At 40.2% G+C, this 26,290-nt stretch overlaps 3 protein-coding genes and 1 pseudogene across 18 annotated transcripts in view; 1 reads left to right on the forward strand and 3 right to left on the reverse strand.

The window, feature by feature from the left end:
• kif16ba (kinesin family member 16Ba) overlaps positions 1–3,517 on the reverse strand; it is a 30,153-nt gene extending 26,636 nt beyond the window's left edge. For 7 of the 13 annotated variants that reach the window (XM_044189255.1, XM_044189261.1, XM_044189252.1 and 4 more), the window contains exon 1: positions 3,141–3,517. In XM_044189255.1, coding sequence (XP_044045190.1) covers positions 3,141–3,194 — 54 coding nt within the window. In that variant the 5' untranslated portion in view covers positions 3,195–3,517. The remainder of the gene's footprint in view (positions 1–3,140) is intronic. The other 6 variants (XM_044189260.1, XM_044189256.1, XM_044189259.1 and 3 more) reach the window with 4 other exon arrangements.
• Positions 3,518–6,617: 3,100 nt separating this feature from the next.
• snrpb2 (small nuclear ribonucleoprotein polypeptide B2) lies at positions 6,618–23,473 on the forward strand. 4 transcript variants are annotated; one of them, XM_044189412.1, is made up of 7 exons: positions 6,618–6,703; positions 7,117–7,188; positions 8,680–8,852; positions 9,337–9,471; positions 21,937–21,972; positions 22,906–22,994; positions 23,086–23,473. In XM_044189412.1, exons 2-7 carry the CDS (start codon positions 7,125–7,127, stop codon positions 23,243–23,245), a joined length of 657 nt encoding a protein of 218 aa, XP_044045347.1. In that variant the 5' UTR covers positions 6,618–6,703; positions 7,117–7,124; the 3' UTR covers positions 23,246–23,473. The 4 variants fall into 4 exon arrangements, with proteins under 4 accessions (XP_044045347.1, XP_044045349.1, XP_044045348.1 ...); XM_044189414.1 differs by having other exon boundaries at positions 6,635–6,699; XM_044189413.1 differs by having other exon boundaries at positions 6,697–6,768.
• On the reverse strand, positions 10,937–14,856 carry LOC122873058 (E3 ubiquitin-protein ligase TRIM39-like). Its single transcript, XM_044189372.1, has 2 exons — positions 14,242–14,856; positions 10,937–13,183 (listed from the first exon to the last, which is right to left on the reverse strand). Exon 2 carries the CDS (start codon positions 13,179–13,181, stop codon positions 11,535–11,537), a length of 1,647 nt encoding a protein of 548 aa, XP_044045307.1. The 5' UTR covers positions 13,182–13,183; positions 14,242–14,856; the 3' UTR covers positions 10,937–11,534.
• On the reverse strand, positions 14,958–21,927 carry LOC122873075 (annotated as a pseudogene).
• Positions 23,474–26,290: the final 2,817 nt, after the last annotated feature.

Consider the following 26,290-nt stretch of genomic DNA (forward strand, 5'->3'; position numbering starts at 1 on the left):
GCAAAAGATTAATGGCTCGCGAGCCAGACCCCGACACAGTTATGAACCAAACCTTTATCTAGTTGTCTGTCTGTACCACTGTGGTGAATCAGACTTTACGCACACTGTCCAAGATCACCTGCTATTTATTCCTGTATCACACAGAAATGAATAAAATATTCAAATAAAAAAAAATAATTATAATATTCATTTAGGAAGCTGAAGCCAGTGTGACCTTTTGGCGTATTTGCTTAAAAAAAATAATTTAAACACACACACAAAAAAAAAGACAGAATTTTCTGTCAATCTAATCGATTAATTAACTAAATCATTTCTGCTCTAATTTAATTTTTAAAACAATTTAAAAACAAACACTGATCAGCCACACAGTGTTAGGGCAACGCATTATCAGAGCAGTCAAATGATTAGCTGATTAATCTACGAGTAATAGATCAATACATTTGTTTAATCCTTAGAATAATTGATCAAGTAAAAATACAAAAAAGACATTTGATTGACACTCCTGGGTTCAGGACTGTTGGTCAGACAAAAGAGTAAAATAACTAACTTTTCATAGGTGTTTGTTATTATTTTGTTGTGTATTGAACCTCAGTACTGTTTGTGCAGCAATCAAAATGTGTCTGTAGCACAAACTGCCAAAAGCTGGCTTTGATCAGATATTTCCTCACATTAGATTTAGATTTTTTTATAGATAGTTTTGTCTTCAGCACAGCTGCTTGGGTTAAAACATTACAGATGCACCGAGTCCTCAAACTAAGATCTATCGTCTTAATCTCTGCACCGAAACTTGAATATTACATTGACACCAGCAGCGAAAGCTTTCCAGTGTGATATTTTCTGCGTAAACACGTGAATCACAAACAAACATTCTTTCATCTGTCAAGTTGTTCTCAAAATAAAACAAAAACATGCAAAAGATTAATGGCTCGCGAGCCAGACCCCGACACAGTTATGAACCAAACCTTTATCTAGTTGTCTGTCTGTACCACTGTGGTGAATCAGACTTTACGCACACTGTCCAAGATCACCTGCTATTTATTCCTGTATCACACAGAAATGAATAAAATATTCAAATAAAAAAGAATAACTGGACTACATCAAACTGGAAGTTGTGGGCTGCTGTAGATATCCTGTTAATTATTTTACATTTCTCTGTGATCCAGACTCAAATATCTGTTACTGCATCTCTGGAAACAACGAGGGCTCTCCGAGCTAGAACTTAAACTCCCAACAGTGTGAACGAGGCTCTGCTGTTTAACTGGAGCTTGTGATGTTGCGACAGCCTTTATTTTTTCCAGACAAACATGGCCGTCATCAATAAAATCCACATGACTGAACCTGAATCGTGTCAGCAGGGCGGCGTGTTTGCTTAGTCGTGTGTAACTACATCTTCCGCCTCCACCTCCCCCCGGTTTGTTCCCAGGCTCGACAACATCCTTTATGTTCGAGTCGAAGCAGCGACAGAAACACCTGGTGTCTGCGCAGACGCTTTCGGGACACAAAGGTGTCTGTTATCTTGGACAAAATAACTCAACAACACATTACGCAACACTGCGCGCTCTCATTACGAGCCTGTCGTGTAACGGAGACACACGAGGCTGTTCAGAAATTTTAAAAAAAGGTCACTGGAGTTTAGTTTGCAGCTCATCAAACGTTTCCTTAATTAACGGTTTGGTCTATAAAATGTCACAAAAATAGTGGAAAAATGCACATCACAGTTTCTCCAGGTCCAAGTTGACTCATTCACATCAAACCCAAATATTTAAAAAGAATTAGTTTACTTTCATAGAAGATGAAGAAAACAAGCAAATATTCATATTATAATATTCATTTAGGAAGCTGAAGCCAGTGTGACCTTTTGGCGTATTTGCTTAAAAAAAATAATTTAAACACACACACAAAAAAAAAAGACAGAATTTTCTGTCAATCTAATCAATTAATTAACTAAATCATTTCTGCTCTAATTTAATTTTTAAAACAATTTAAAAACAAACACTGATCAGCCACACAGTGTTAGGGCAACACATTATCAGAGCAGTCAAATGATTAGCTGATTAATCTACGAGTAATAGTTAACAAAATCAATACATTTGTTTAATCCCTAGAATAATTGATCAAGTAAAAATACAAAAAAGACATTTGATTGACACTCCTGGGTTCAGGACTGTTGGTCAGACAAAAAGAGTAAAATAACTAACTTTTCATAGGTGTTTGTTATTATTTTGTTGTGTATTGAACCTCAGTACTGTTTGTGCAGCAATCAAAATGTGTCTGTAGCACAAACTGCCAAAAGCTGGCTTTGATCAGATATTTCCTCACATTAGATTTAGATTTTTTTATAGATAGTTTTGTCTTCAGCACAGCTGCTTGGGTTAAAACATTACAGATGCACCGAGTCCTCAAACTAAGATCTATCGTCTTAATCTCTGCACCGAAACTTGAATATTACATTGACACCAGCAACGAAAGCTTTCCAGTGAAGCCAGATTTGAGTTAAATAAACTAAAATATAACATAACTGTACTTAAAATAGGATTAATTGATAATATGTGGCTTATATCAGTGGAGGAGAAAAGGTACATGGAGTAGTAGCTGAGCAGTAAAAACCTACAAGAAAAACAAATTAATGAGCCAAACATCATGTTGCTTTTTTATTTATTTTTAAAGATTAAAAGAAAACTAATATATATATATATATATATATATATAAAAAAAATTTTTTTTTAAAATCTTATTGAAAACTCTGCTGGTTTAAAAAACTACACCGATGACTGTTTAGTGTCTTTAATACCCCGAAACTCACCCAGATGTACCTGCTGACAGGTGAGAACATGCTGTCAGCCTCTGCTTTAAAAATCACCTGCTGTTATTGCACGCGAGCCGTGAAAACCCACTAAACCAGGTGCTTTCACTCATTAGCCACCTGGCTGAACTGAAGCTCAGAACTCAAGGACATTAACGCTCACATTATTTCATTATTATAGTAACTTTAAAAAAAGCTGCGAGTCCATTCCTGTTGCTTTAAACACTACATCTGTATGAGCCAGTGAGCTCAGTTAGCGTTACAAAAAACAACCGCATTATACTTGCTAAAACATGATTGTTAGCGTTTAGCAACCGTGTTATTGTCCTTAACTCACCGCCTGTTCATGGGTCTGACCCGGACAGCCACCCGAACCGATGCCATGGCACATCCCGCTGTTGTCCGTCCAGTTAGTTGGTTAGCTAGCTAGCCTCGTTAGTGAGCGACGCTGCTTTATAGCAGCTAGTTAGCTAACAGGCTAACTAGCTAGCATGAGACACAGCGGGATAAAAGAGGGCAAAAGTCGCGAAGATAACCGACTGACTGCGCTGATAGTGAGCCGGAGAGAGAGAGGGTCGCCAACGTGGACAGATGTTATCGCTGCCCGGTGACACCGCGTCGCCGTCCCGGTGTGAACCGGCTCACGTCCATGGTCGCTGCTAAGTAGCCTGTTAGCCTGTTAGCCTGTTAGCTTTCCAGATTCATATGAGGGGGGGAAAAAAAAAAAAGAAGCGGAGTAACGTCAGGAAGCGTCAGCTGATAAAAACACAACAGCTACGGAAGCCGGGAGAGGACACTGCTGAGAAAAAGCGTTTTAAAAATAGAAAAACTGTCACAAAATATGTGTTTATGCACAAAAAATACAGATAGATAGATAGATAGATAGATAGATAGATAGATAGATAGATAGATAGATAGATAGATAGATAGATAGATAGATAGATAGATGTAATTTATTGATCCCAAATTGGGAAATTATTTTGTTACAGGAGCAAGTTATCCAGATATATGGGTTTTTTTTTATTGCAATTTCTAATAGAAATGTAGACAGTTGTAAAGATAAGTCGATTAATCAATATAATCAAGCTTTGGTGCAGAGATTAAGACGATATTTTCTTCAATACCTTAGTTTGAGGACTAGTTAAAAAAAAACTTTCTTGAACAGTTAACTTCTCAATGCATAAAAAGCGTTATAAACATGGAAAAACTGTCAAAAAATATATGTTTATGCACAAAAAATACATTAATCGTTTCTCGATTGACAGAAAAATTAATCAGAAAATATTTTTTAAATAAAAATGGCAAAGATTTACTAGCTCCATCTTCTCCAGTGTGAGGATCTGCTGCTTCTTTGTCTTTTGTGAAGGTGAACTGATCTGAAACGACCAATCGATTATTCAATCAACGACCAAACATTTCCAGGCACCAGCTTCTTAAATGGGAGGATGTGCTGCTTCAATGAAATATCTTTGGGTTTTAGACTGTTGGTCAGACAAAACGTCGCCGTGGGAAACCGTGATGGACGTTTTCTGACATTTTATTAACCAAACAAGTAATCGATTAATCAAGAAAAAAGGTGGCGTATTAATCAGTAAAGAAAGTAACTGTCAGTTGCAGCCTGAATATGTTTGCACTGTTGGTCGGACGAAACAAGCAATTTAGGCTCTAAGAAATGTCGATTAGGTGTTTTTCACTATTTTCTGACATTTTACAGACCAAACGACTATCAGCAATAATTAACTGATAATTAAAATAAAGGTTATTTGCAGCTCTAGTATTGACAACAAGGAATGTCAATTTTTCAAGAGTAAAAAAATACAGAAAGTAAAATTCGAAGACACGACAACACATTTAATTACATCCATTTCCAGTTATCAGCTAAAATGTTATGTTCTGTTTTTTTACTATTCGTTTTACAAACAGTGCTGTAACATTTAATCCGTTGTAAGAATATTTAAAAAGGCTTAAAATTGGACCATTTTGCTTTGTGAATGTGACATTTTCTGCGTAAACACGTGAATCACAAACAAACATTCTTTCATCTGTCAAGTTGTTCTCAAAATAAAACAAAAACATGCAAGAGGTTCAGCTTCGTAACATCTCTAATGTCTGTGTCAAAACGTTATCGATCGATCGATCGATCAAAACATCCCATTATATATACAACAGAGAGGAAGAGGCTTTTCTTAAACAGCCCACAAAGATCACACCTCTTATCCATAATCATTTTAAATCTTGAAAGCACATTTTTAACTGCATATATTCTGTCCGTCTCATATGACGCATATCACTTCATTTTACTGAAGACAAAGTTGACCAAAAACACTTTCTCGATGGAGAAACAATGCTTGTTTCTAACAGGTCTGCTGTTGCATATTCTTTTACACAATCTCTCCAAACGTATATTATCAAGAAACTAATTTAAATCAGTAGAAAGCAGTGGTGGAAAGTTACAGAGTACATTTACTAAAGTACTAAAGTATAATGTTGAGGCGCTTCTACTTTACTGGAGTATTTACATTGTAAGCTACTTAATACATTTACTCCGCTACATTTATCTGACAGCTAAAGTTACTATTTACTCTCTATGACAGGTAATAATAATAATGTTACTTTGCTCCACCTGGATCAGCTGCAACAGTAAAATGCTGTTTACATGTTAAAGTATCTGTAATTATAATCCAATACAGCCTATGTATGATTTTACATGCAATGTAGTATTTTTTGCAGTGTAGTATTACTACTTCAGAGACAGCATCTAACAGAAATGTCCTAAATATGATTCACAAGTGTAGTATTTTAACTCAATACCCTAATATTACAAACTGGACTGGACCAAGAACACTCAGGCTGTTTACAGGAAGGGCCAGAGCCGCCTCTGTTTCCTGAGGAGGCTGAGGTCCTTCAACATCTGCCGGACAATGCTGAAGATGTTCTATGAGTCTGTGGTGGCCGGTGCTGTCCTGTATGCTGTTGCATGCTGGGGCAGCAGGCTGAGGGTAGCGGACGCCAACAGACTCAACAAACTGATCCGTAAGGCCGGTGACATTGTGGGGGCGGAGCTGGACTCTCTGGCGGTGGTGTCAGAGAGGAGGACGCTGGCCAAACTACACGCCATCTTGGACAGTGTCTCCACCCGCTCCATGACACGCTGGTCAAACAAAGGAGCGCCTTCAGCGGAAGACTCATCCCCCCACAATGCACCACAGAGCGCCACAGGATGTCATTCCTGCCTGTGGCCATCAGACTCTTTAACTCCTCCCTCTAAGTGTCTGTATGACCCGAAGTCACTAAACTGGACATTGATCATTAACATCTCTGCAATACTTGAATAACTGTGCAATATTCTCTGTGTAATACTGCTGTGCAATATTTAGATTTCCCATGTTAGTTTTTCCTATTTATTGATATTGATATTATTCATACCATTACTGCTGTGCAATATCTTAATAATCTCAATAAGCTACACTTAACTTCCACTGCTTATTACTTATTACTTATTTTATTACATAGTATTATTATACTGTACTATCATCATCAACCGGTAAACCCACTTTGTACTTCACACTTATTTTATTTTATACTTATACCCACTTGGTACTTAATTTATTTTCTGACCTGTTTTTATAGTTTTTATAGTGTATTATATAATATTTTTTGCTGGTACTTTCTCCTGTGTGCACTGACGTAAAGGCGAGCTGCTGTAACAAAGAGTTTCCCTTCAGGATCAATAAAGTATTTCTGATTCTGATTTAACGTGTGGCCTGCAGTTCCCCTCCCGGCCTGCTGGCGGCGGTAGCGGGCGCCGCTCGTTAAAGCAGCAGCCGGTGTTGCCGGCGCCACTGCGCCAACAGCAGTCTGCGTTTCCTGCTTTATATGAGAAGCGCGAGTGGAGAGTAGGTGAGTTTATATACAGCTTTGTATCATACTCACCTGTCTGTAGTTTTACCGAATCACTGGGACAGGTGATAAATACCTATGGATTATCTCCGCATTAGAGACCGTTGTGTTGCACCATTTAAAAAAGCTGACGTTATGGATGGATGGATGTAGCTAGCTAGCTAGCGTTAAGCTAACATGCTAATATTAGCTTGAAACTGAGCATCTAACCTACCTAAAACGTAAAAAACAACAACACTTGGGATGGGAAATTTTATGATAAAATCGTTAGTTTTGCGCGATAGATCCAGCTTGCAGCTTATGTGGCATTCTCATTAGTATTGATAGTTGTAGTGACAGGCAAAGTTAGCTAAACTTGAAACATGGATTTCAGCAAATTAAGAATTTAACATGCTCTCTTGTTGTTTCTACAGACTCCACCATGGATATCCGACCAAACCACACCATTTACATCAACAATATAAACGATAAAGTCAAGAAAGAAGGTAAGTGTGCACTAATTCACTCTCTATGGCTTGAAGTGTGAATTTATAATTAGCAGCCAACATTAATGATGCCAAGTTATTTGATTAAACTCTCCATTGGGCAAATAGTGTTGTAGTAATTAAACTATTTGTTGTTATTATTATTTTTTTATTGCCAAAAAATGGCTTTCTTAAGTCATTTGTAAAGATGAAATATTCTCTGGTTCCAGCCTCTCTAATGTGAGGGTTTTCAGCTTTTTTCTCTGTTTTTATATCATTGTGAATTTAATATCTTTAGCTTTTGGACTATTGGTCCGATAAAACAAGACATTTTAAAACCGTTTTAAAGATGGCTGCACGATATGGAAAAAAAAATAATTGTGATTATTTTGATAGATATTTGATTGCGATATGATTCACGATTAGTGGGAATGATAATTTTTGCATCAGTTTTCATTTTCACTGAAAAAAACAAACTATTAAAATCATGCTGATCTGGTCTGTACCAAACAAATATATTTTCTTACATCTGGAGAACAAGATTTGCAAAGCAAGTTTATTTGTGTGGCACATTTCAACAACAAGGCAATTCAAAGTGCTTTACATAAAACATAAAAGCAACACAGGGCAATAGAGTAGAAAGAGTAGAAATAGAAAATAAAAACAAGATAAAACAGGAGGGTAAAAGTTGCAGTGTAAGAAATGAATCATTATTTGATTTAATAAAAAGCAGAGGCAAACAGAAAAGTCTTCAGCCTTGATTTTAAAAGAACTGAGAGCTGCAGCAGACTTCTTTTCTGGGTTTGTTCAAGATATGTGGTGCATAAAAACTAAACGCTGCTTCTCCAGGTTTAGTTCTGACTCTGGGGACTGAAAGCAGACCTGATCCCAGACCACCTCAGAGGTCTGGATTGTTCATAACGTAGCAGAAGATTAGAAATGTAGGCTGCTGCATCTCTGCAGCACTACAGCACTTCATTATAATGCTTGTCTTGTCACATTTTACTGTTTTTAGCAAAAAACTGCAGCTCCTGCGATTTGGATATTGCACTCGGGCATATTGCGATGTCGATGATATTTAGATTAATTGTGCAGCGCTAGTTTTATATCATAGAGTAAGCAAACCAGGAAATGTTTACATTTGAGAAGGTGGAACAAGTGAACGGTTTGGCATTTTTGCTTAAAAAATAACTAAATTACCTCAAACATACAGTATCTTTGACAGTTCTGTAGAGTCATTTCTTGGTACTTTTTGGCCGATATTAATATCGGCGATGAGCTAAAACCTCACGGCCGTGCTGATGTTTAGGTTGGGCTCTGTACTAAATGTCATTGCAATCCATCTGATTTTGTCAAGAGGTTTGACTCTAGACAGACAGGCTGACGTTATCACTAGAGCTACGTCACCATCATGCCTAAAAGTCAGCTCGTCGTCGTCTCAGCGGTGAACAGCTGTGTTGTTGCAGTCAGACACGACGTCTCAGCCGTCTGCTTCTCGTCTTCCTCTTGCAGAGCTGAAGCGGTCGCTCTACGCGCTCTTCTCTCAGTTCGGTCAGATAGTCGACATCGTGGCCATGAAGACCATGAAGATGAGGGGACAGGCCTTCGTCGTCTTCAAAGAGCTCACAGCCGCCACCAACGCGCTGAGGCAACTGCAGGGCTTCCCCTTCTACAACAAGCCCATGGTAGGCTGAGAATAACGATCGCTTGTGTTCACACCGATCAGCTGGACTTTTATGGCAAATTGAGAGGAGAAAATGTACTCGGCACCTTAGTAAAACATATAATGCATAGTAAAAATGCACATTGAAGTCCTCAGTAAATACGCCATACACACAAACTTTATATACACACAATAAATATGCAAGATACACTTGTTTGTCAGGTCGAAAGCCTGATATAGTTCCTATAGCTTAATCAGAACAACTTGAATATCACGTGACTAGAGCATCAGATATGAACCATCGTAATGCAACAAGAATAAAATATTTATTTTTCTGCTTTTCACATGTACTTCAGTCCATCACCTAGTATTTATCACGTTTGGATGTGCATGCTTTTGTAAACTTTTTGCTCTCACCCTCATGAAGCATCACAATGAAATTAAATGCGGGTGAACAGAACAGGGCTGGGCTTTAACTGACTAACTTGTGTTCTGTTGTTTTCCAGAGGATACAGTACGCAAAGACTGACTCCGAGGTCATTGCCAAGGTGAAAGGCACGTACGGCGACAAGGACAAAAAGAAGGAGAAGAAGAAGAAAGCTCAGGAGCCGGCATCTAGCCTGACAAAGAAACCAGCAGCGGTGAGTGACGCTTCTGTCGAGTTTAGGTTTACAAGAGTTAAACATCAGAGACGCAGTGATCATTCTGTGGCTGTACAGTACAGCTCACATGTGGTTTTATGTTTTTTAATACACAACAACACGTCTATCAAATGATCACAACAGTAGTAGTTTTGTATCTTTTAACTCGTTAATTACAATTCTCATATACCGTACATTCTGTTGATAATTTTTCAAGCAAGCGAGATCTTTGAATACATTTTCCTACCTTCTGGGCAGCCATTACTTTCTGTTCATTACTTTATTAAACTTCTACAAGCTGTAAAAGTTTTAATAAAGTAAATAGAGTAATTCTAGTCAAACAGATTAAAAAGCTACAGCTGGCCGGACTGTTCTGTTAGCCTGCTTTAGTTTTAGCTGGGTGTACCTAATAAACTGGCAACTGAGTGTATTTCTCAAAAGAAGACCTCAAGATTAAATTATTTAATATTTATAATTGTTTTCGAGTCTTTGACTAATGTTTCAGAATTATAATTGCACATTTGTTTCCAGAGAGATGTTACTGAGTTTATACAGTGTAGTGACTGTTGATGAAGATGAACCAGACGCTGCCGTTGTGCTTTGCATCATGAATGAATGTAGCTGAAGGCTGTATTGACATTAACATCGGGCTGTGGAGCATCACTGTTATACCTGCTGACAGTGTGTGTGGTTTTAAGAGTGTACGCCGCTTGAAAGGATCATTTTCTTGAGTTTGAAAACAGCAGTTCGACAAAACGATCTCCACTCAAGGTCCACTTACTACCTTGTTCCGGAGCTTTTTGACCTTTCACACAGTCTTCATCAGCAGATGGAACAGATGTCATAGAACTGCAGATGTTCAAACTTTCCCTTTTTCTGAGCACTTTTAGGAGTTCTCGTCTGTGTCGGCTTACAAGTTGAGTTTGAAAGTTAATCCGTTATTTAATATTTTTGATAAGGAAGGCGTTGTTTACGTATAAGAAAAGGAAGGTTAAGTTTTGTATGAGTTTAATTTGAGAACCTGGGAAGAGGAGTAGTCTGGCATTTTGCCTACCCCTGTCAGTCATGTGACCTTCATATTTTGTCCCGGTTGTCTCTCCCAAAGCCTGCCAAGGAGATAAGTAAGTATAGTTTTACCCAGTGAAAAATGATTCAGATGTTGGACATCATGGTGATTTTTCCTTAACGTCACAAAGGTAGAAATCACTTTATGAAATCGAGTAAAACTGCAGGAAGCATATGGTAGGACTGAAGTCACACAGTTATAACCCTGAAGATTTTCGTGAAATCAAACTCCATTTTTCATACTATTATGGTTGGCATTAATATATATTTAATATATTTAAAGTCAGTAATCACCTCTCTGTATATAGTAGTTTTCATTATTAGTGGCAAAATATAATTTATGTGTAAACCAGGCTTTTGTGTTGAGTGTCTGGTGCTCAAGTCACTGCTTACTCAGACCTTGTGCTCAACAACTAGTTTATTTTACAGTTTTTATTTTACAGTCACATATTTATAGATTTCTTTTATTCGTAATCCATCTTACCAGTATTCACAAAACAAACAACTTGGCCAAACTGACCAATTAATTAACCAAAACACTTTTCAGACAAAATAGAAAATTCCATCTATTTTATTAAATTTTGTCAATTAGCTTTTTGTGTCCAATAAAACAATGACACATACTGTATTCTGTACTATAGACATGCAACAGGCCTTACTCTTAAAGGAAGCTTCATGACACAATGAACTATTCAGCAATATGTTTCTGTGGCTGCACATCTAATAGAAACATTAAAAATGATGTTGACAGTGTGCTGCATTTTAAAAAAAATTGTATTTATTTTTATAACCTTACTCAAAATTCAGCTTGACACCAAATATGGTGTCTTTTAGAAACAGTGATTTCTTCTGGAATTGAAAATCTCACAATGAAGTAAATGTAAATCACTCACCACAGTAAACAGATTGTGGAAAATAAGATGTGAACTATACAGTGTTGCCTCTAAATATGTACATTTGTTCCCTTGAATAAAAATAAATCAGTACATGAGAAGTGATTAGTTTACTCTGACAGGAGAGATGATCAGAGGTGCAGAGTTTTTACCACCATCATTATCACAGGGACTGAAGTATGGGAAGAGTTTCTCAGTGAAGGAGCAGCCAGTAAAGGAGCAGATAAGAGCTGCAGCATCTACGTCATAAAAGCAGACCAGACCCTCCTCATAATCCACAAACACCCCCACCTTCTGAGGCTGAGACTTCAGAGAGAGACGGACTGGAGGGTCAGCAAGAGCATCATACTCATTTCCATTTGTCAACCCCATAGTCCAGTAACCATCCTCAGGGCTCAGTGCGATCTCTCCCTTCCTGTTGATCGACTCTCTGCACACTCCTAAATCCCAATCAGTCTTTCCTTTAACCTGAACCTCAAAGTAAAATCTGCCTGAAGAGAAACTCTGCTTTCCTAAAACACAATTGTAATCAGAAAATCTCTTTGGGTTGTATGGAAGATTCTTCACCACATCACTATCAGTTACTTCTTTCCCATCATCAGACAGGGTGAGATTGGGATGTGCTGTATCAGGATCAAGAGTCACATCCACTGCATACTGCTGGACCCTCTTCAGCTCTGCTTCAAGCAGCTTCTTCATCTGTTTACTGAGTGTCTCCTCCAGCTGAGCCACAGCTCTCCTCACAGACCCCTCATATGGTGCTGGAGGGACGCTGACCTCTGTCCAGTCCTTGGTGGATGGTGGGTGGTGGGTGTTTAGGGACTGGAAACTCTGGAGAAGATGGAGGTGGTCTTGAGAGCGTGAGAGCTGCTCCACCTCAGTCCTTCTCTTCATCAGCACAGAAATTTCCTGTTCCAGCTCTTTGATGAAAGCTTCGGCCTGTTTCTCTGTTGTTTTCTGCTTCTCTTTGATCGTGTGGATGAGATTGGCCTGGCCTCTCTCAACAGACTCCTTCAGAGAAGTGAAGACCTGAACACCTTCTGCTATCTCTCTGTCTGCATCTTCCTTACCGAGGTCAACCGAGCGTTTGATCTCCTGAATCTTCAGTCGTCTCTTCTGGATCATCTGCTGAGTTTCAGCCTCTGTCTTCCCCAGCTCGGCCTTCTTTCCTTCATATCCTTCCTTCAGTGGAACAACATCATGTGTCTTGTGGTCTAAAACAGTGCAGAGCACGCAGACACATGTCTGGTCGGTCTTACAGAACAGCTCCAGAGGTTTATCGTGCTTCGTACACATCCTGTCTTCCAGGTTCTTCACAGGGTCGATCAGCTGATGTCTTTTCAGGCCTGACATTGTCAGATGAGGCTCCAGGTGAGTCTCACAGTAGGAGGCCAGACACACCAGGCAGGACTTCAAGGCCTTCAGTTTGTTTCCAGTGCAGACGTCACAGGGAACTTCTCCTGGTTTGGACACTTGTGTCTCTGAGCTGCTGCTGCTGGCTTCCTGTTGAGCTGACTGTCTGAACTGAGCAGCCATCTCAGAGATGAAAGTGTTGACCTGCAGCTCAGGTCTTGTGTTGAAAACCTTTTTACACATCGGACACAGGTACCGGTCGTTAGTATCCCAGTGTTCATTGATGCAGTTTTTGCAGAAGTTGTGTCCACATGATGTGGTGACAGGATCAGTGAACACATCCAGACAGATGGAGCACAGAAACTGATCTTCAGATCGCAGATAGTTCGCAGCAGCCATATCTACACATGTAGCGTGAAAGAGAAAACATTTAAATCAAAATACACTTTTTATTAATGTTGAACAAAATCATTAACATATGACATTAGGTAAAGTAATTTTGAATTATAGATAATGTGATGGTTTGATAGGGATGGGGATAGTTGCATCAGGCCGAGCTGTGAGCATCTGCGATCTTTTAAGTCGTGCTGTCAAGCTCAAGCTGTCTACGCTGGCAAAATAGCACCAAGTATGTTCATATCCTGTTGTGTAGCCCGATTTTTATTGAAGAATAGCACTGCTAACAAAGCTCTTTACGACAAACACATTGCATTTCCTCTTGCTGCTTCACATTAAAAGTCCTCCTGCTGTTTCGCTGGTGGAAAGCTTTTAATGTGAAACAACCAGAGGAAATGGAATGCAAAATGGCTGCAGAAAGCAATCAGTACGTTAATGTCAAATTTATATATACAGCACATTTAAAACAACCACTGTTGACCAAAGTGCTGAACAGGATAAAATACCAAATAAACAAAAGTTTATAACAAATACATAAAAGAAAAGAAAACAATAAAACATAATAAAAGAACAGCAGCACAATAGAAAATATAATCAAGGTGTCAAGCTCAACTAGAACTGAATGCCAACGAGAAGAGGTGGTTCGTTAGCATCGACTTAAAAGTTTCTAGGGTCTGGGCAGCTCTTTAAATGAAGAGGTAAGCTGTTCCAAAGATTAGGGGCAGCCACCGCAAAGGCTCGGTCGCCTCTATATTTGTGCCTGGATCTCGGAACATCCAAAAGTATCTGGTAAACAGTAATAATACAGGAAAGTTGTTGAGTGAAGTTAAACTCCAAACCTCAGAGATTCAGTTACAAGTTACTAAAGTCCTGAGAAGTGACACAGAGAGACTGTTTAAAGCAGTTAAAGTAGGTGACTGTATAGTGGGCCTGTGGACAAACAGCCATAGTTAAATTTTAACCAAGTATGAAATGCAAAGAGTGGAACTTCCTGCCTGAGTAGAGCTGAAGTTTTGTGTTAATCCTGGTTGCTGAAACTGTAAATATGATCAGCTGTACTCACCAGTGTTTGGCAGAGACTCTGCTGTGTTGCTGAGAAAGACCTGATGAACTCAGTTTGAATTTTCTTTTAGAAAGAAACAGAGATTTGTCTCGACTGCTGCGTGGCTGCCACTCTGACAAACTTTACTTTCATTTCTGGAGTGTGACGTTGAAGCTCTCGTCTTTCCAGTGTTGCTCCGCCTCTTACTGCAGCTCTGTTGGTTTAGTTTCCTCCCTCTGATTTACATGATTATTGGGAAACACCTGGGCTTTAGAGTAAGGTATGTGAAAAGGTGTTGCTGTCCTTAATTATGTGTTGGAACTTCAAGCTTCCTTAGCTTTTATTTTAACCAGAAGAGTTTAGTTTATTGGACACAATGAGAGAGACGTCACAAATATCTGAAAAATGTCAAAGATAACACAATGAAGTCAAAGACTTATTTCCATCGTGGTCCTCGATGTAAAAACAACATACTACCATCAAATCAATACAACAAATACAATATGTATCATCAACAAGAAAATCACTCCAAATTAGAGCATCAAAGAAATAAACATATACAGTGGTGTGAAAAAGTGATTGCCCCCTTCCTGATTTCTTATTTTTTTTGCATGTTTGTCACACTTAAATGTTTCAGATCATCAAACAAATTTAAACATTAGTCAAAGATAACAAAAGTAAACACAAAATGCAGTTTTTAAATGAAGGTTGTTTATTTTTAAGGGAAAACAAAATCCAAACCTACATGGCCATGTGTGAAAAAGTGATCGCCCCCTAAACCTAATAACTGGTCGCTCCACCCTTAGCAGCAACAACTGCAATCAAGTGTTTGCGATACTGTATTCACAAAACAAAAAAATTGGCCAAACTGACCAATTAATTAACCAAAACACTTTTCAGACAAAATAGAAAATTCCATCTGTTGTTAAATTTTAAAAAATTAGCTTTTTGTGTCCAATAAAACAATGACGCATACTGTATTCTGTACTATAGACATGCAACAGGCCTTACTCTTAAATGAAGCTTCATGACACAATGAACTATTCAGCAATATGTTTTCTGTGGCTGCACATCTAATAGAAACATTAAAAATGATGTTGACAGTGTGCTGCATTTAAAAAATAAAATTAAATAAATAAATTTTATTTTTATAACCTTACTCAAAATTCAGCTTGACACCAAATATGGTGTCTTTTGGAAACAGTGATTTCTTCTGGAATTGAAAATCTCACAATGAAGTAAATGTAAATCACTCACCACAGTAAACAGATTGTGGAAAATAAGATGTGAACTATACAGTGTTGCCTCTAAATATGTACATTTGTTCCCTTAAATAAAAATAAATCAGTACATGAAAAGTGATTAGTTTACTCTGACAGGAGAGATGATCAGAGGTGCAGAGTTTTTACCACCATCATTATCACAGGGACTGAAGTATGGGAAGAGTTTCTCAGTGAAGGAGCAGCCAGTAAAGCAGTAGATAAGAGCTGCAGCATCTACGTCATAAAAGGAGACCAGACCCTCCTCATAATCCACAAACACCCCCACCTTCTGAGGCTGAGACTTCAGAGAGAGATGGACTAAAGGGTCATCAACAGCTTTGTACTCATTTCCATTTCTCAACCATATAGTCCAGTAACCATCCTCAGGGCTCAGTGTGATTTTTCCCTTCCTGTTGATCGACTCTCTGCACACTCCTAAAGTCCATTTAGTCTTCCCTTGAACCTGAACCTCAAAGTAAAATCTGCCTGAAGAGAAACTCCTTTCCTAAAACACAAGGATTGAGAGAAAATCTCTCTGGGTTGTCTGGAAGATTCTTCACCACATCACTATCAGTTACTTCTTTCCCATCATCAGACAGGATGAGATAGGGATTTGCTGTATCAGGATCAAGAGTCACATCCACTGCATACTGCTGGACCCTCTTCAGCTCTGCTTCAAGCAGCTTCTTCATCTGTTTACTGAGTGTCTCCTCCAGCTGAGCCACAGCTCTCCTCACAGTCCCCTCATATGATGGTGGACAGACGCTGACCTCTGTCCAGTCCTTGGTGGATGGTTGGTGGTGGGTGTTTAGGGACCGGAAACTCTGGAGGAGGTGGTCTTGAGAGCGTGAGATCTGCTCCACCTCAGTCCTTCTCTTCATCAGCTCAGAGATTTCCTGTTCCAGCTCTTTGATGAAAGCTTCGGCCTGTTTTTCTGTTGTTTTCTGCTTCTCTTCGATAGTGTCAATGAGCTCGATCAGGCCTCTCTCAACAGACTCAGTCAGAGAAATGAAGACCTGGACAGCTTCTGCGATCTCTCTGTCTGCATCGTCCTTACTGAGGTCAACCGAGCGTTTGATCTCCTGAATCTTCAGTCGTCTCTTCTGGATCATCTGCGGAATTTCAAAGGGAACTTCTCCTGGTTTGGACACTTGTGTCTCTGAGCTGCTGCTGCTGGCTTCCTGTTGAGCTGACTGTCTGAACTGAGCAATTATCTCAGAGATGAACGTGTTGACGTGCAGCTCAGGTCTTGTGGTAAAGGCCTCCTTACACATCGGACACCAGTACCGGTCGTTAGTATCCCAGTGTTTAGTGATGCAGTTTTTGCAGAAGTTGTGTCCACATGATGTGGTGACAGGATCAGTGAACACATCCAGACAGATGGAGCACAGAAACTGATCTTCAGATCGCAGATACTTCGCAGCAGCCATATCTACACATGAAGCATGAAAGAGAAAACATTTAATTCAAAATAGTTTTATGTATCTGTTTAAAAAGAAAGAAGTGATTACTGACGGTGTAGTCCCTCATTTGTCCAGGAGTGTTCCATCGTAGAAAAAGTTTCAGTCGTAGTCATCTGGACAATGTTTTCAGAATCAATACGTTTCGGCTCCCATCCGGAAGTCATTCTCAATTGTGAAAAAATGGGACGGGAACTCAGAAATTTAAGCTACTCTGTGTTACATAAGCCCCGCCCTCAGGAAGGAATCTACCTGCAGGCCCAGTAATCAGTAATCAGGCCTATTGTTTTCTGGCTGCATCTACTTCATCACTGTTAAGTACCTGATTAGCATGTGATTGGCGTGACAAAGGTGCTAATACACTGTGGTAGACTTTGGGCAGATTGAATCTCAGACCACCATTTCTGTTCAAAGAGGGGTTTTCTTTTTTTCACAAAAATGGCTTCCTTGACTCCTCTTTCAAACCAACTCTTCTCTCTACGTAGACTCTTCACCTCACTGTCTTCAAATGTGTGGTTTGTAGCTTTTAAATGCAAATGCACGGCGCTCTGCAATCCTGAGTTAGCGTGTCGTCTGTGCTGATGAAGTCTTTTGTGAAGTGGCTGTTTGGTCTCACCTATGTACCGTTCTTTGCAGTTTTCCTCACTGCATTGAATGGAGTAAACTACATTGCTCTGTTTTTGTGTGGGCAACTTGTCTTTAGGGTGAACGAGTTTCTGTCTTAAAGTGTTGCCTGGTTTAAAGAAAACAGGAACATCGTGCTGTCTAAAGATCCTTTTTAGTTTTTCAGACAGTCCAGATACATAAGGGATGGAGACACCGTTCCTTCTCGGTTCTGTTACACTTTTGTCTTGTTTTTTTGGCTCTTTTAACTTTGTTGATAGCCCAAGTAGGAGAACTTAAATTTCTAGTTCCCGTCCCATTTTTTCACAATTGAGAATGACTTCCGGATGGGAGCCGAAACGTCTTGATTCTAAAAACAGAGTCCAGACGACTACGACTGAAACCTTTTCTACGCAAGTGTGATTACTGTTATTTTATTTATAACATGATATAAGCTGAAGTAATTTTGAATTATAGATGATGTGATAGTTTGATAGGGATGGGGATAGTTGCATCAGGCCGAGCTGTGAGCATCTGCGATCTTTTAAGTCGTGCTGTCAAGCTCAAGCTGTCTACGCTGGCAAAATAGCACCAAGTATGTTCATATCCTGTTGTGTAGACCGATTTTTATTGAAGAATGGCAGCTGCCGCAAAGGCTCGGTCGCCTCTATATTTGTGCCTGGATCTTGGAACATCCAAAAGCATCTGGTAAACAGTAATAATACCAGGAAAGTTGGAGTGAAGCTAAACTCTACTACTACTTCTACTACTACTACTACTGTATAGTCGGCCTGTGGACAAACAGCCATAGTTATATTTTAACCAAGTATGAAATGCAAAGAGTGGAACTTCCTGCCTGAGTAGAGCTGAAGTTTTGTGTTAATCCTGGTTGCTGAAACTGTAAATATGATCAGCTGTACTCACCAGTGTTTGGCAGAGACTCTGCTGTGTTGCTGAGAAAGACCTGATGAACTCAGTTTGAATTTTCTTTTAGAGAGAAACAGAGATTTGTCTCGACTGCTGCGTGGCTGCCACTCTGACAAACTTTACTTTCATTTCTGGAGTGTGACGTTGAAAATCTTGTCTTTCCAGTGTTGCTCCGCCTCTTACTGCACCTCTGTTGGTTTAGTTTCCTCCCTCTGATTTACATGATTATTGGGAAACACCTGGGCTTTAGAGTAAGGTATGTGAAAAGGTGTTGCTGTCCTTAATTATGTGTTGGAACTTCAAGCTTCCTTAGCTTTTATTTTAACCAGAAGAGTTTAGTTTATTGGACACAATGAGAGAGACGTCACAAATCTCTGCAAAATGTCAAAGATAACACAATGAAGTCAAAGACTTATTTCCATCGTGGTCCTCGATGTAAAAACAACATACTACCATCAAATCCATACATCAAATACAATATGTATCATCAACAAGAAAATCACTCCAAATTAGAACATCAAAGAAATTAAAAAACATATATACTTACAAATGAACTGTAGCCCATTTCAGATATGGAATATGTAACAGTGGTGAGCTGATAATATGATAGAAAGGAATATGAGTTAATTGATGTAGATAAAGCGTTTTGCTGGATATCAATTTATTCATCCACACAGTTGGCTTGAACGAACATTAAAACATAGGGAGAGACTGTTGGTCAGATTATTACTGTGGTTGAATGAGGATTTTTAACCCCTTCTGCTTCATTCGCACCGCGAGGGGAAAACTAGTTTTTGTCGTCTTAAGAATTTCCTCAAGAACCTGGACTTGGCTCTTTCACAGTATTTCATGGTTTTATTAAATTGATTTTATTTTCTTCTTGCATTAGATGCGATGATGCCCTGAGATAATAAATTCATTAGTCACTCGCATGTATCAGGAGTATTCGGTGCTTGGTGTGGCAGCAGTACAGTAACTCTGTGCTCACCTTTCCTTTGTTTTGGGATCCATCTAGTGGTCGTTCTGTGTCAGTTAGTGGTCTACATGGACGCCAGTTGTTGCTGCTGCAGTGTAGCAGGGAGTCATGTACAAGTGCTCACTGGCTTTTCTCTACACTGTAGGGTTGGACACAAGGGACTGAGATCTCTGTATTTTCTGGGTAATCTTGCCAAACACTGGGGGAAATTTCATACATGGATCAAGTTTTCAGCTGCAGCGGTTTGCTCTATAAATTCCTCCAGATAAATCGGCCGGGCAGATATTATCGTTTCTTATCAGCTCGTTGCGTTTGTATCTGTATCACTGTACATGTCTGCTGATAAGTAACAACAAATTGCAGAAGTGAATGTCATGTTTGAGGTCATTTAGAAACTGTGTCTCCATTACACCCTGTAGTTTGTCCACCAGAGAGCGCTGATAAGTTGCACTGTAACTCTGTGAGGTAAAATTGCTGTTTTTTTAATGGAGTCTGGTGGCTTTGAGGAGCGTGATATAACAGCAGTTTCTGGTTTAAACAAAAATAACCTTGCTCTTAGCAAACGTCTGTCTCTGTAGAGTCCTTTCCATAATGTTGTCAGACACTTATAATACCAATCTGAGCCCGTCAGCAAAAACAAGCACTTTTAGTGGACGTACATTGACGCTGCGCTGTTGTCTGCTGGCTGCAGCACTCTCGCTCAATACTGGACACATTTCAAAAGGTATTATTCCCATTAATCACTTAGACACAAACATGGGAAATTAGGGTCCAGGTTGAAAAATACCAAAGTTCCCCTTTTCTTAATGTAAAATTTTTAAGGCAGAACAGAATTTTTACTTGTAACATATGTTGATTGTTAATCCTTTTATTTTTAAGTAAAGGATGTGAGTAATTCTTCCACCACTGCAAATATGAAATTAGAATAGCCTACATCTGAAAATAGGTTTTATTTTGATCATAAAACTTAATTTATGGTGTGACACAGGAAATTCCCAGGCAGTGAAAACTTTAAAATCATGGAAAACCCTTTAACACTAATACAACAGTACAGCAACACTGTCTCACCGGCCCTCTACCCAGAGACAACGCTGCTCCCTCCTTTAGCACTGGTGACGCTTGTATCACTGAACTTTACACATTACTGTCACTTAACAGTAAGATTGATGGCTGCGATAAAAAAAAAAAAAACGGGAGAAAGACAAGAAACAGACTGGAAGAAATATTTCCAAAAACCTGTTTATTTCTCATCGTTTTTATCTGTGTGTGTGTGTGTGTGTGTGTGTGTGAATGTAAATATCTCGGGAAGCAGAAGAGGGGGGCGGCGTGTCGGAGTTGTCCTGGTTGGGATCGGTCACCTCTCTGCGGGATAAATCAGGAGACATTAGATGGAAGTATACATGAGAGGACAGCCAATCTGTCCTTCATCAGCGCACACATGCTGGAGCTCTAACAGCGTTTCCAACAGGAAATTGGCAGGTGGAGGCGGTGAAGATGTGGCGGAGGCAGAGCTGCGGCCTGATGCTCCTCCGTAATGACTTTCTGATGAAGGAACTGAGGCTGCCAACAGAGCCGTTCATGTTAAAATAACTTCACTTCACTGCTGCACTTTATGGGAAATGCGCTTCTGGTTATCAAAACTTAAAGGACCCATTTAATACTTACCCTTTTATCTTTTTTTTTTATATTACTTTTTATTTTGAAACCCAAGAGCTCATGTCCGATTTTGCAACGTTTTTTTCTGCTGTTCAGTCCGTCACAGTTAAAGCTTCCCGTCGGTGAAAAGACGTGTTTTTTTTCCTTCAGAGTTTGTTTTCACGTTCGTCTCCTGAACGTTTCGCGCTCGCCTTCGTTCTCACCTGGATGCACCTGCAGGATTTAAGACATCGCAACTAGTCTGGAGCCAATCATCATCAACTGTGTGATGTGAAAACTTCTCGCCTGCGGTGCACATAAACTGGAAATGGACTTTACGGTGAAGCAGGAGACATCTTGACGTGAACAATATTTGCATTTCGTAGATTCTGGAGGATTAAAAAAATATTCAGAGTATTGTTTTGTATTAAAACATGTCTGGAGTGGATCTTTAACATTAAGCGTGCTAATATTTGTCACGGTTACATTGATGTTATGCGGTAAATGCAATAAGTTTATAAATTGATCTACATCTGCGCAGCATTACCAGCAGTGACGATGTAACTCTGACAAGTTTCAAGTCTCTCCAAGACGATTTTCGCGGCACGCTGATATGAACTCAAAACAATATCTGTCCAGTCGGTGGGAGAAACGCACTTTTATTAGAGAAGTTGGAACAAAAGCACTGGACGGGCCCTCTGAGGGCCGATCACATGCACCGTTACTGTTGAAAACCGGCTCAGAATTGTGATGCTAATCCTGTGTTGTTGGTAAACTTTATTCTAAAAGCACATCGTTCTGTTAGAATGAAAGCACGTTGTTAACCGCCATCTTCTGTGTTTCTTGTTTGCAGGGATCAGCAGCACCTGTGCACTCCCCCGCAACACAGGTGAGGCTGTCGGCCGGAGCACGAACTGCACATTTTGGTTTTAAAAGGAACAAACCAGGACGATATATTTGTTAAAATAATAGCTGAACATTTGTGGACTGCTAGTTACTGTAAACAGCACATGTGTGCAGTTTTTGGCGACATAAAATCTTATTTCTTCTCATTACTGATTACTGGGCCATCATGGAAACAATTAGGTTTCAGGTGAAACTAGCTAATCAACAGATACTCAGGTAGACTCCTTCCTGAGGGCGGGGCTTATGTAACACAGAGTAGCTTAAATTTCTGAGTTCCCGTCCCATTTCTTCACAATAGAGAATGACTTCCTGATAGGAGCCGAAACGTATTGATTCTGAAAACAGCGTCCAGATGACTACGACTGAAACCTTTTCTACGATTGAAGTCATGAAGCTTCAGAAGTCTGAGTTAATCAATATAAATCATAAAATCTTTTCCTTCTCATTATTTCGACACCTTTTCATTAATCAAAACAAATGCCGTACCTGGGACTCATGCCTGAGCGCGACGGAGCCTTGTAGGACTTTAATTTGGGATCTGCGTGTAAACAGTGATTGCAAATAGCTTTTTGTGAAGTGGGGTCCCAGTGTGTCCTCGTCCGGTTATTCCCAGGAAGTGATAAATGGAGCACAATCTGCACTGTGCTGAGCTGATGGCGGGAACATGTATAATATCAGTGTTACTGCGTTCACACTGCAAACTGATGCTAAACATCGTCATGCTTGGTTTAGGAAGGCTAATGTTCCTGTTCAGTGCAATTAATATTTTTAGCAAAGCAAACTTATATTTGTGCTGTTCCCGTCTGTGCATGTTCCCAGACGGGAACAGATCAGTCATTCATACTCGGCTCGGCAGTCGCACTGGGTGACCCCGCCTTTAACCGGTTATTGATCAGGATCTCCGTTGTGTTCTCAGGTGCCGGACAACCCACCGAACTACATCCTGTTCCTCAACAACCTGCCTGAGGAGACCAATGAGATGATGCTCTCCATGCTGTTCAACCAGTGAGTGCTGAGTTTGTGTTTTTTACAGAAAGTAAGTGTGTGTGTGTGTGTGTGTGTGTGTGTTCTGACCGTGGTGTTTTGACCTCTGCAGGTTTCCTGGTTTCAAAGAGGTGCGGCTCGTCCCGGGGAAACACGACATCGCCTTTGTGGAGTTTGAAAGCGACACGCAGGCGGGCGTGGCTAAAGACGCGCTGCAGGGCTTCAGAATCACGGCGACCTGCGCCATGAAGATCACATACGCCAAGAAGTAGTTCCCGGGTTTGATCGATGGACACAAAGAGACTGAGTGGGAGAGGGGCGGTCCCTGGATTTCCGTTGTGTTTCCAGATCCTTTAGATTTTTGTAAATCCAACAGAGCTTTTTTTTGAAGGTTTTTTTTTTTTTTTTTTTTTTTGTTTGGTAAATTCTGTCCTTCATGAGGTCGAGCAAAAAATCTCTGGCCTACATCTTGTTTTGTTAAATAAAAGGCTTTTACATAGTGTCGTCTTTAGATATGAATTTCCTCGTGGCTCATCAGGACCAAACGTGATCAGTTTTTACACGGCCTGAATACCAAAGCCCCTTCAGCTTTGATATTAATAATAAGATCAAATGATGATATTGTAATGTAATAAGTGTCTTTGAGGACTGGCATTATTCTGCATTTTTCTTCTTGTCCACAAATCCCACGAAAAGACCCAAACCAACAACATGTTAGTCTCAACACTGTCTGACTTCCTGTCTGCGGCTCTCAGCTCCGAGCCCGTTGGTTCCTGCTGAAGACGTAAATCTTTAAAAACTCCTCACAGATCTGTAGTTTCCTGTTTAAAAAGGCTCAGTAGTTTCCTCAAACAGCTGCTCGCTGTAGTTTTTATCAAACAGGAGGAAATAGTGCATTTGTTGGGGACTATTTCCAGCGGCGGATGAATCCACATGTGGTGCTGTAGTGAGTGTTTGGGGCAGCAGGACGGTGTGTGTGGGACTGAGTCAGAATAAACTACAGTGTGTGTGTTCGTGGTGATGAAGGAACATGTCACCCAGTGCAGCAGAGCGGCTCGCTGATGTGTTTTAACAGTTTCTGGACGACGATGGAGGAAGAAGATCCATCAGGCTGCGATTCACACGCTCATGTTAGCAGATGCTGAACATTAAGAAAAATATAGATTACCAGACTCAAAGCTTAAGGTTTATTTAACATGGCTGGCATTTAAAGGCAGCCTGAGTTCATATTAAGGGGACGTGTGTCGATTATTAATGATCAAATAATTTTAAGCAATTTTTTTTGTTTTGTTTTTAAGGGATTGCGTGTCTGCCAGTGTCAGGGTCTGACATTTCTGACTTTCTATCGCTATTTTGTGACACAAATTTAGCTCCAATACTCCCGTCATTTGGGCACTTTCTCCGGTTTTGTAACATTTCTAACATCTGAAACACAAACGCCTTTCAGCGCTGTTTCGGACTTAACCTCGAAAAAGGGTCGCATCCTGCACCCGTGGCGGGTCGTTCTCCTCTGTCTTTCTACATGTTATGAGCGATCATTGTGAGAATAATCTAATGAAAAGCTGTACGACGTGTGTGTGTGTGTGTGTGTGTGTGTGTACGGAACACGTTCGAAGACTTCAAAGTGCATTTTAAATCAGTTCCAGTCACGTTTCTTCCTCCAGCTGTCATCGATCTGTGTAATTTCACCAGTTTGACGTCATTCGTTCCGCCGGCAGCGGGAACCACATCTCACCCTGCCGACTGGCAGCGACATCAGTATCGCTTTCAGCTCTTGTATACAGTATGTGACCAGAGGAGAGTTATTGATCGGCAGGCAGCCGAACGAGGCCAGACATCAACACTTCAGCACTTTGCGAGCTGTTGATTACCAGGCAGATGTCAGGAGGGATTTACGGGAGGAGAGGAGGATATTTTGCTGGTGGAGCTCCTCACAGTGATGGGAGAGGTGGTGTAATTTAGCATGAAGCCGTAGTATCGATGGCTGAATGATCTTATCAGACTGCAGAGATTGAAACCAAGTGGTCTTTTCACTGGAGGATCAGATCAGACGGCCTGCACTCTCGACCAACTAACAACCACAACAGTCAGAGGTGTTTTCGCCGAGCAGAGACGGGGAATTGTCCCTCCTGACAAACTCGTTTAAATTAGCTGAGAGATTTATTATTTTGTTATAAAAGTTTTTCAGTAATTCCGTTTCAATTTTAATTAAAATATGTTTCCCGTGGGGATGCCGTGCCGTACTACCGGATGACGTCCAGGGATGCGATGCTAAACGAAAGCGTGTCGATTCGAGCTTTCGGAGCCGACGATACATGAGGAGAAACGGTGTCTACCAACAGTCGCTCCCAAAACCTGAGCGTCTGTTGCTGAAGACCTTGAGGTGCAGCTGACGTCTCTGGAAAAAGTCGACCTCGAGTTTAGATGAGTTTGTAATTTTAGTTCCCCCGGTCTTGAGAAAAGCACCGCAGGCGTGTGTTCGGCCGACAGAATCAGAACACTCTCAGCAAAACGCTCGTGAATTGAGCGAGCAAGTTAGTTTTTTGACAAAAAAAACCTCCACTTACTAGCATTTTCCGGAGCGTTCAACTGCATCTGCACATAAACAAACAAGGTTACGTCACTTAAATATTTTGTTTACTGGATCCATTTCTTTTAAAATCTGATTTCGTTCTTTACTTGTCGGACAAATGGCTACAGCGAAAACGTAAGCTACGTTTAAAAAGTAAGCATTTCCAAGTCTGTTGCACCTCGAACCACACCCGACAGTGATGTCACAGTGTACTGACACACCTGGAGTACGCCTCTACATCACGGCGGCGAGGCGAGAAGTAGGCGGACCACTGGAGGTCAGCAGGATTTTTACATAAACGCGCTCACAGCTTACTCCCTCAGATCAGTTCTGTCGGCGTGAAACACAAAAGTATTTTGTTGCCAAAACACAGAATAACGTAAATAATTGAGAGTATAATCTTTTTTTGTGTAATGGAGAAAACGTTCGAGTGATGACGTTTATTGTTAAATGACGGCCGGTCGCTCTCATCATGAAACGAGTCCTCGCACCTAAATGTTCTGTTTAAAACAACCCATATAATTTTGACCAAAAAAAAAAAATCTTAACTCGCCGTACACTTGCTAGTTTTTAGCCATGCTAGCTGCACGGCTCAAGGGTCTTTTTAATCCACCGCTGTGGTATCAGGTGAGCGCACTCGTGTTCCCCTCGGGATGACTTGTAATCGCTTTGATGACCTCGACATTTTAACGTGTCCAACGCTTTGATTTGTGACCAAATACCTGCAGAACTAAAGACGTTCCCA

This window comes from Siniperca chuatsi, linkage group LG3 (assembly GCF_020085105.1).
Source record: "Siniperca chuatsi isolate FFG_IHB_CAS linkage group LG3, ASM2008510v1, whole genome shotgun sequence".
In the NCBI taxonomy this organism is placed as follows: Eukaryota; Metazoa; Chordata; class Actinopteri; order Centrarchiformes; family Sinipercidae; genus Siniperca; species Siniperca chuatsi.

Bases quoted from the DNA above. Each gene is read 5' to 3' on its own strand.
- snrpb2 (XM_044189412.1), top strand. From the start codon at position 7,125: ATGGATATCCGACCAAACCACACCATTTACATCAACAATATAAACGAT. The intron at 9,472-21,936 runs GTGAGTGACGCT...TCTTGTTTGCAG, and splicing joins TGACAAAGAAACCAGCAGCG to GGATCAGCAGCACCTGTGCA. The intron at 21,973-22,905 runs GTGAGGCTGTCG...TTGTGTTCTCAG, and splicing joins TGCACTCCCCCGCAACACAG to GTGCCGGACAACCCACCGAA.
- LOC122873058 (XM_044189372.1), bottom strand. From the start codon at position 13,181: ATGGCTGCTGCGAACTATCTGCGATCTGAAGATCAGTTTCTGTGCTCC.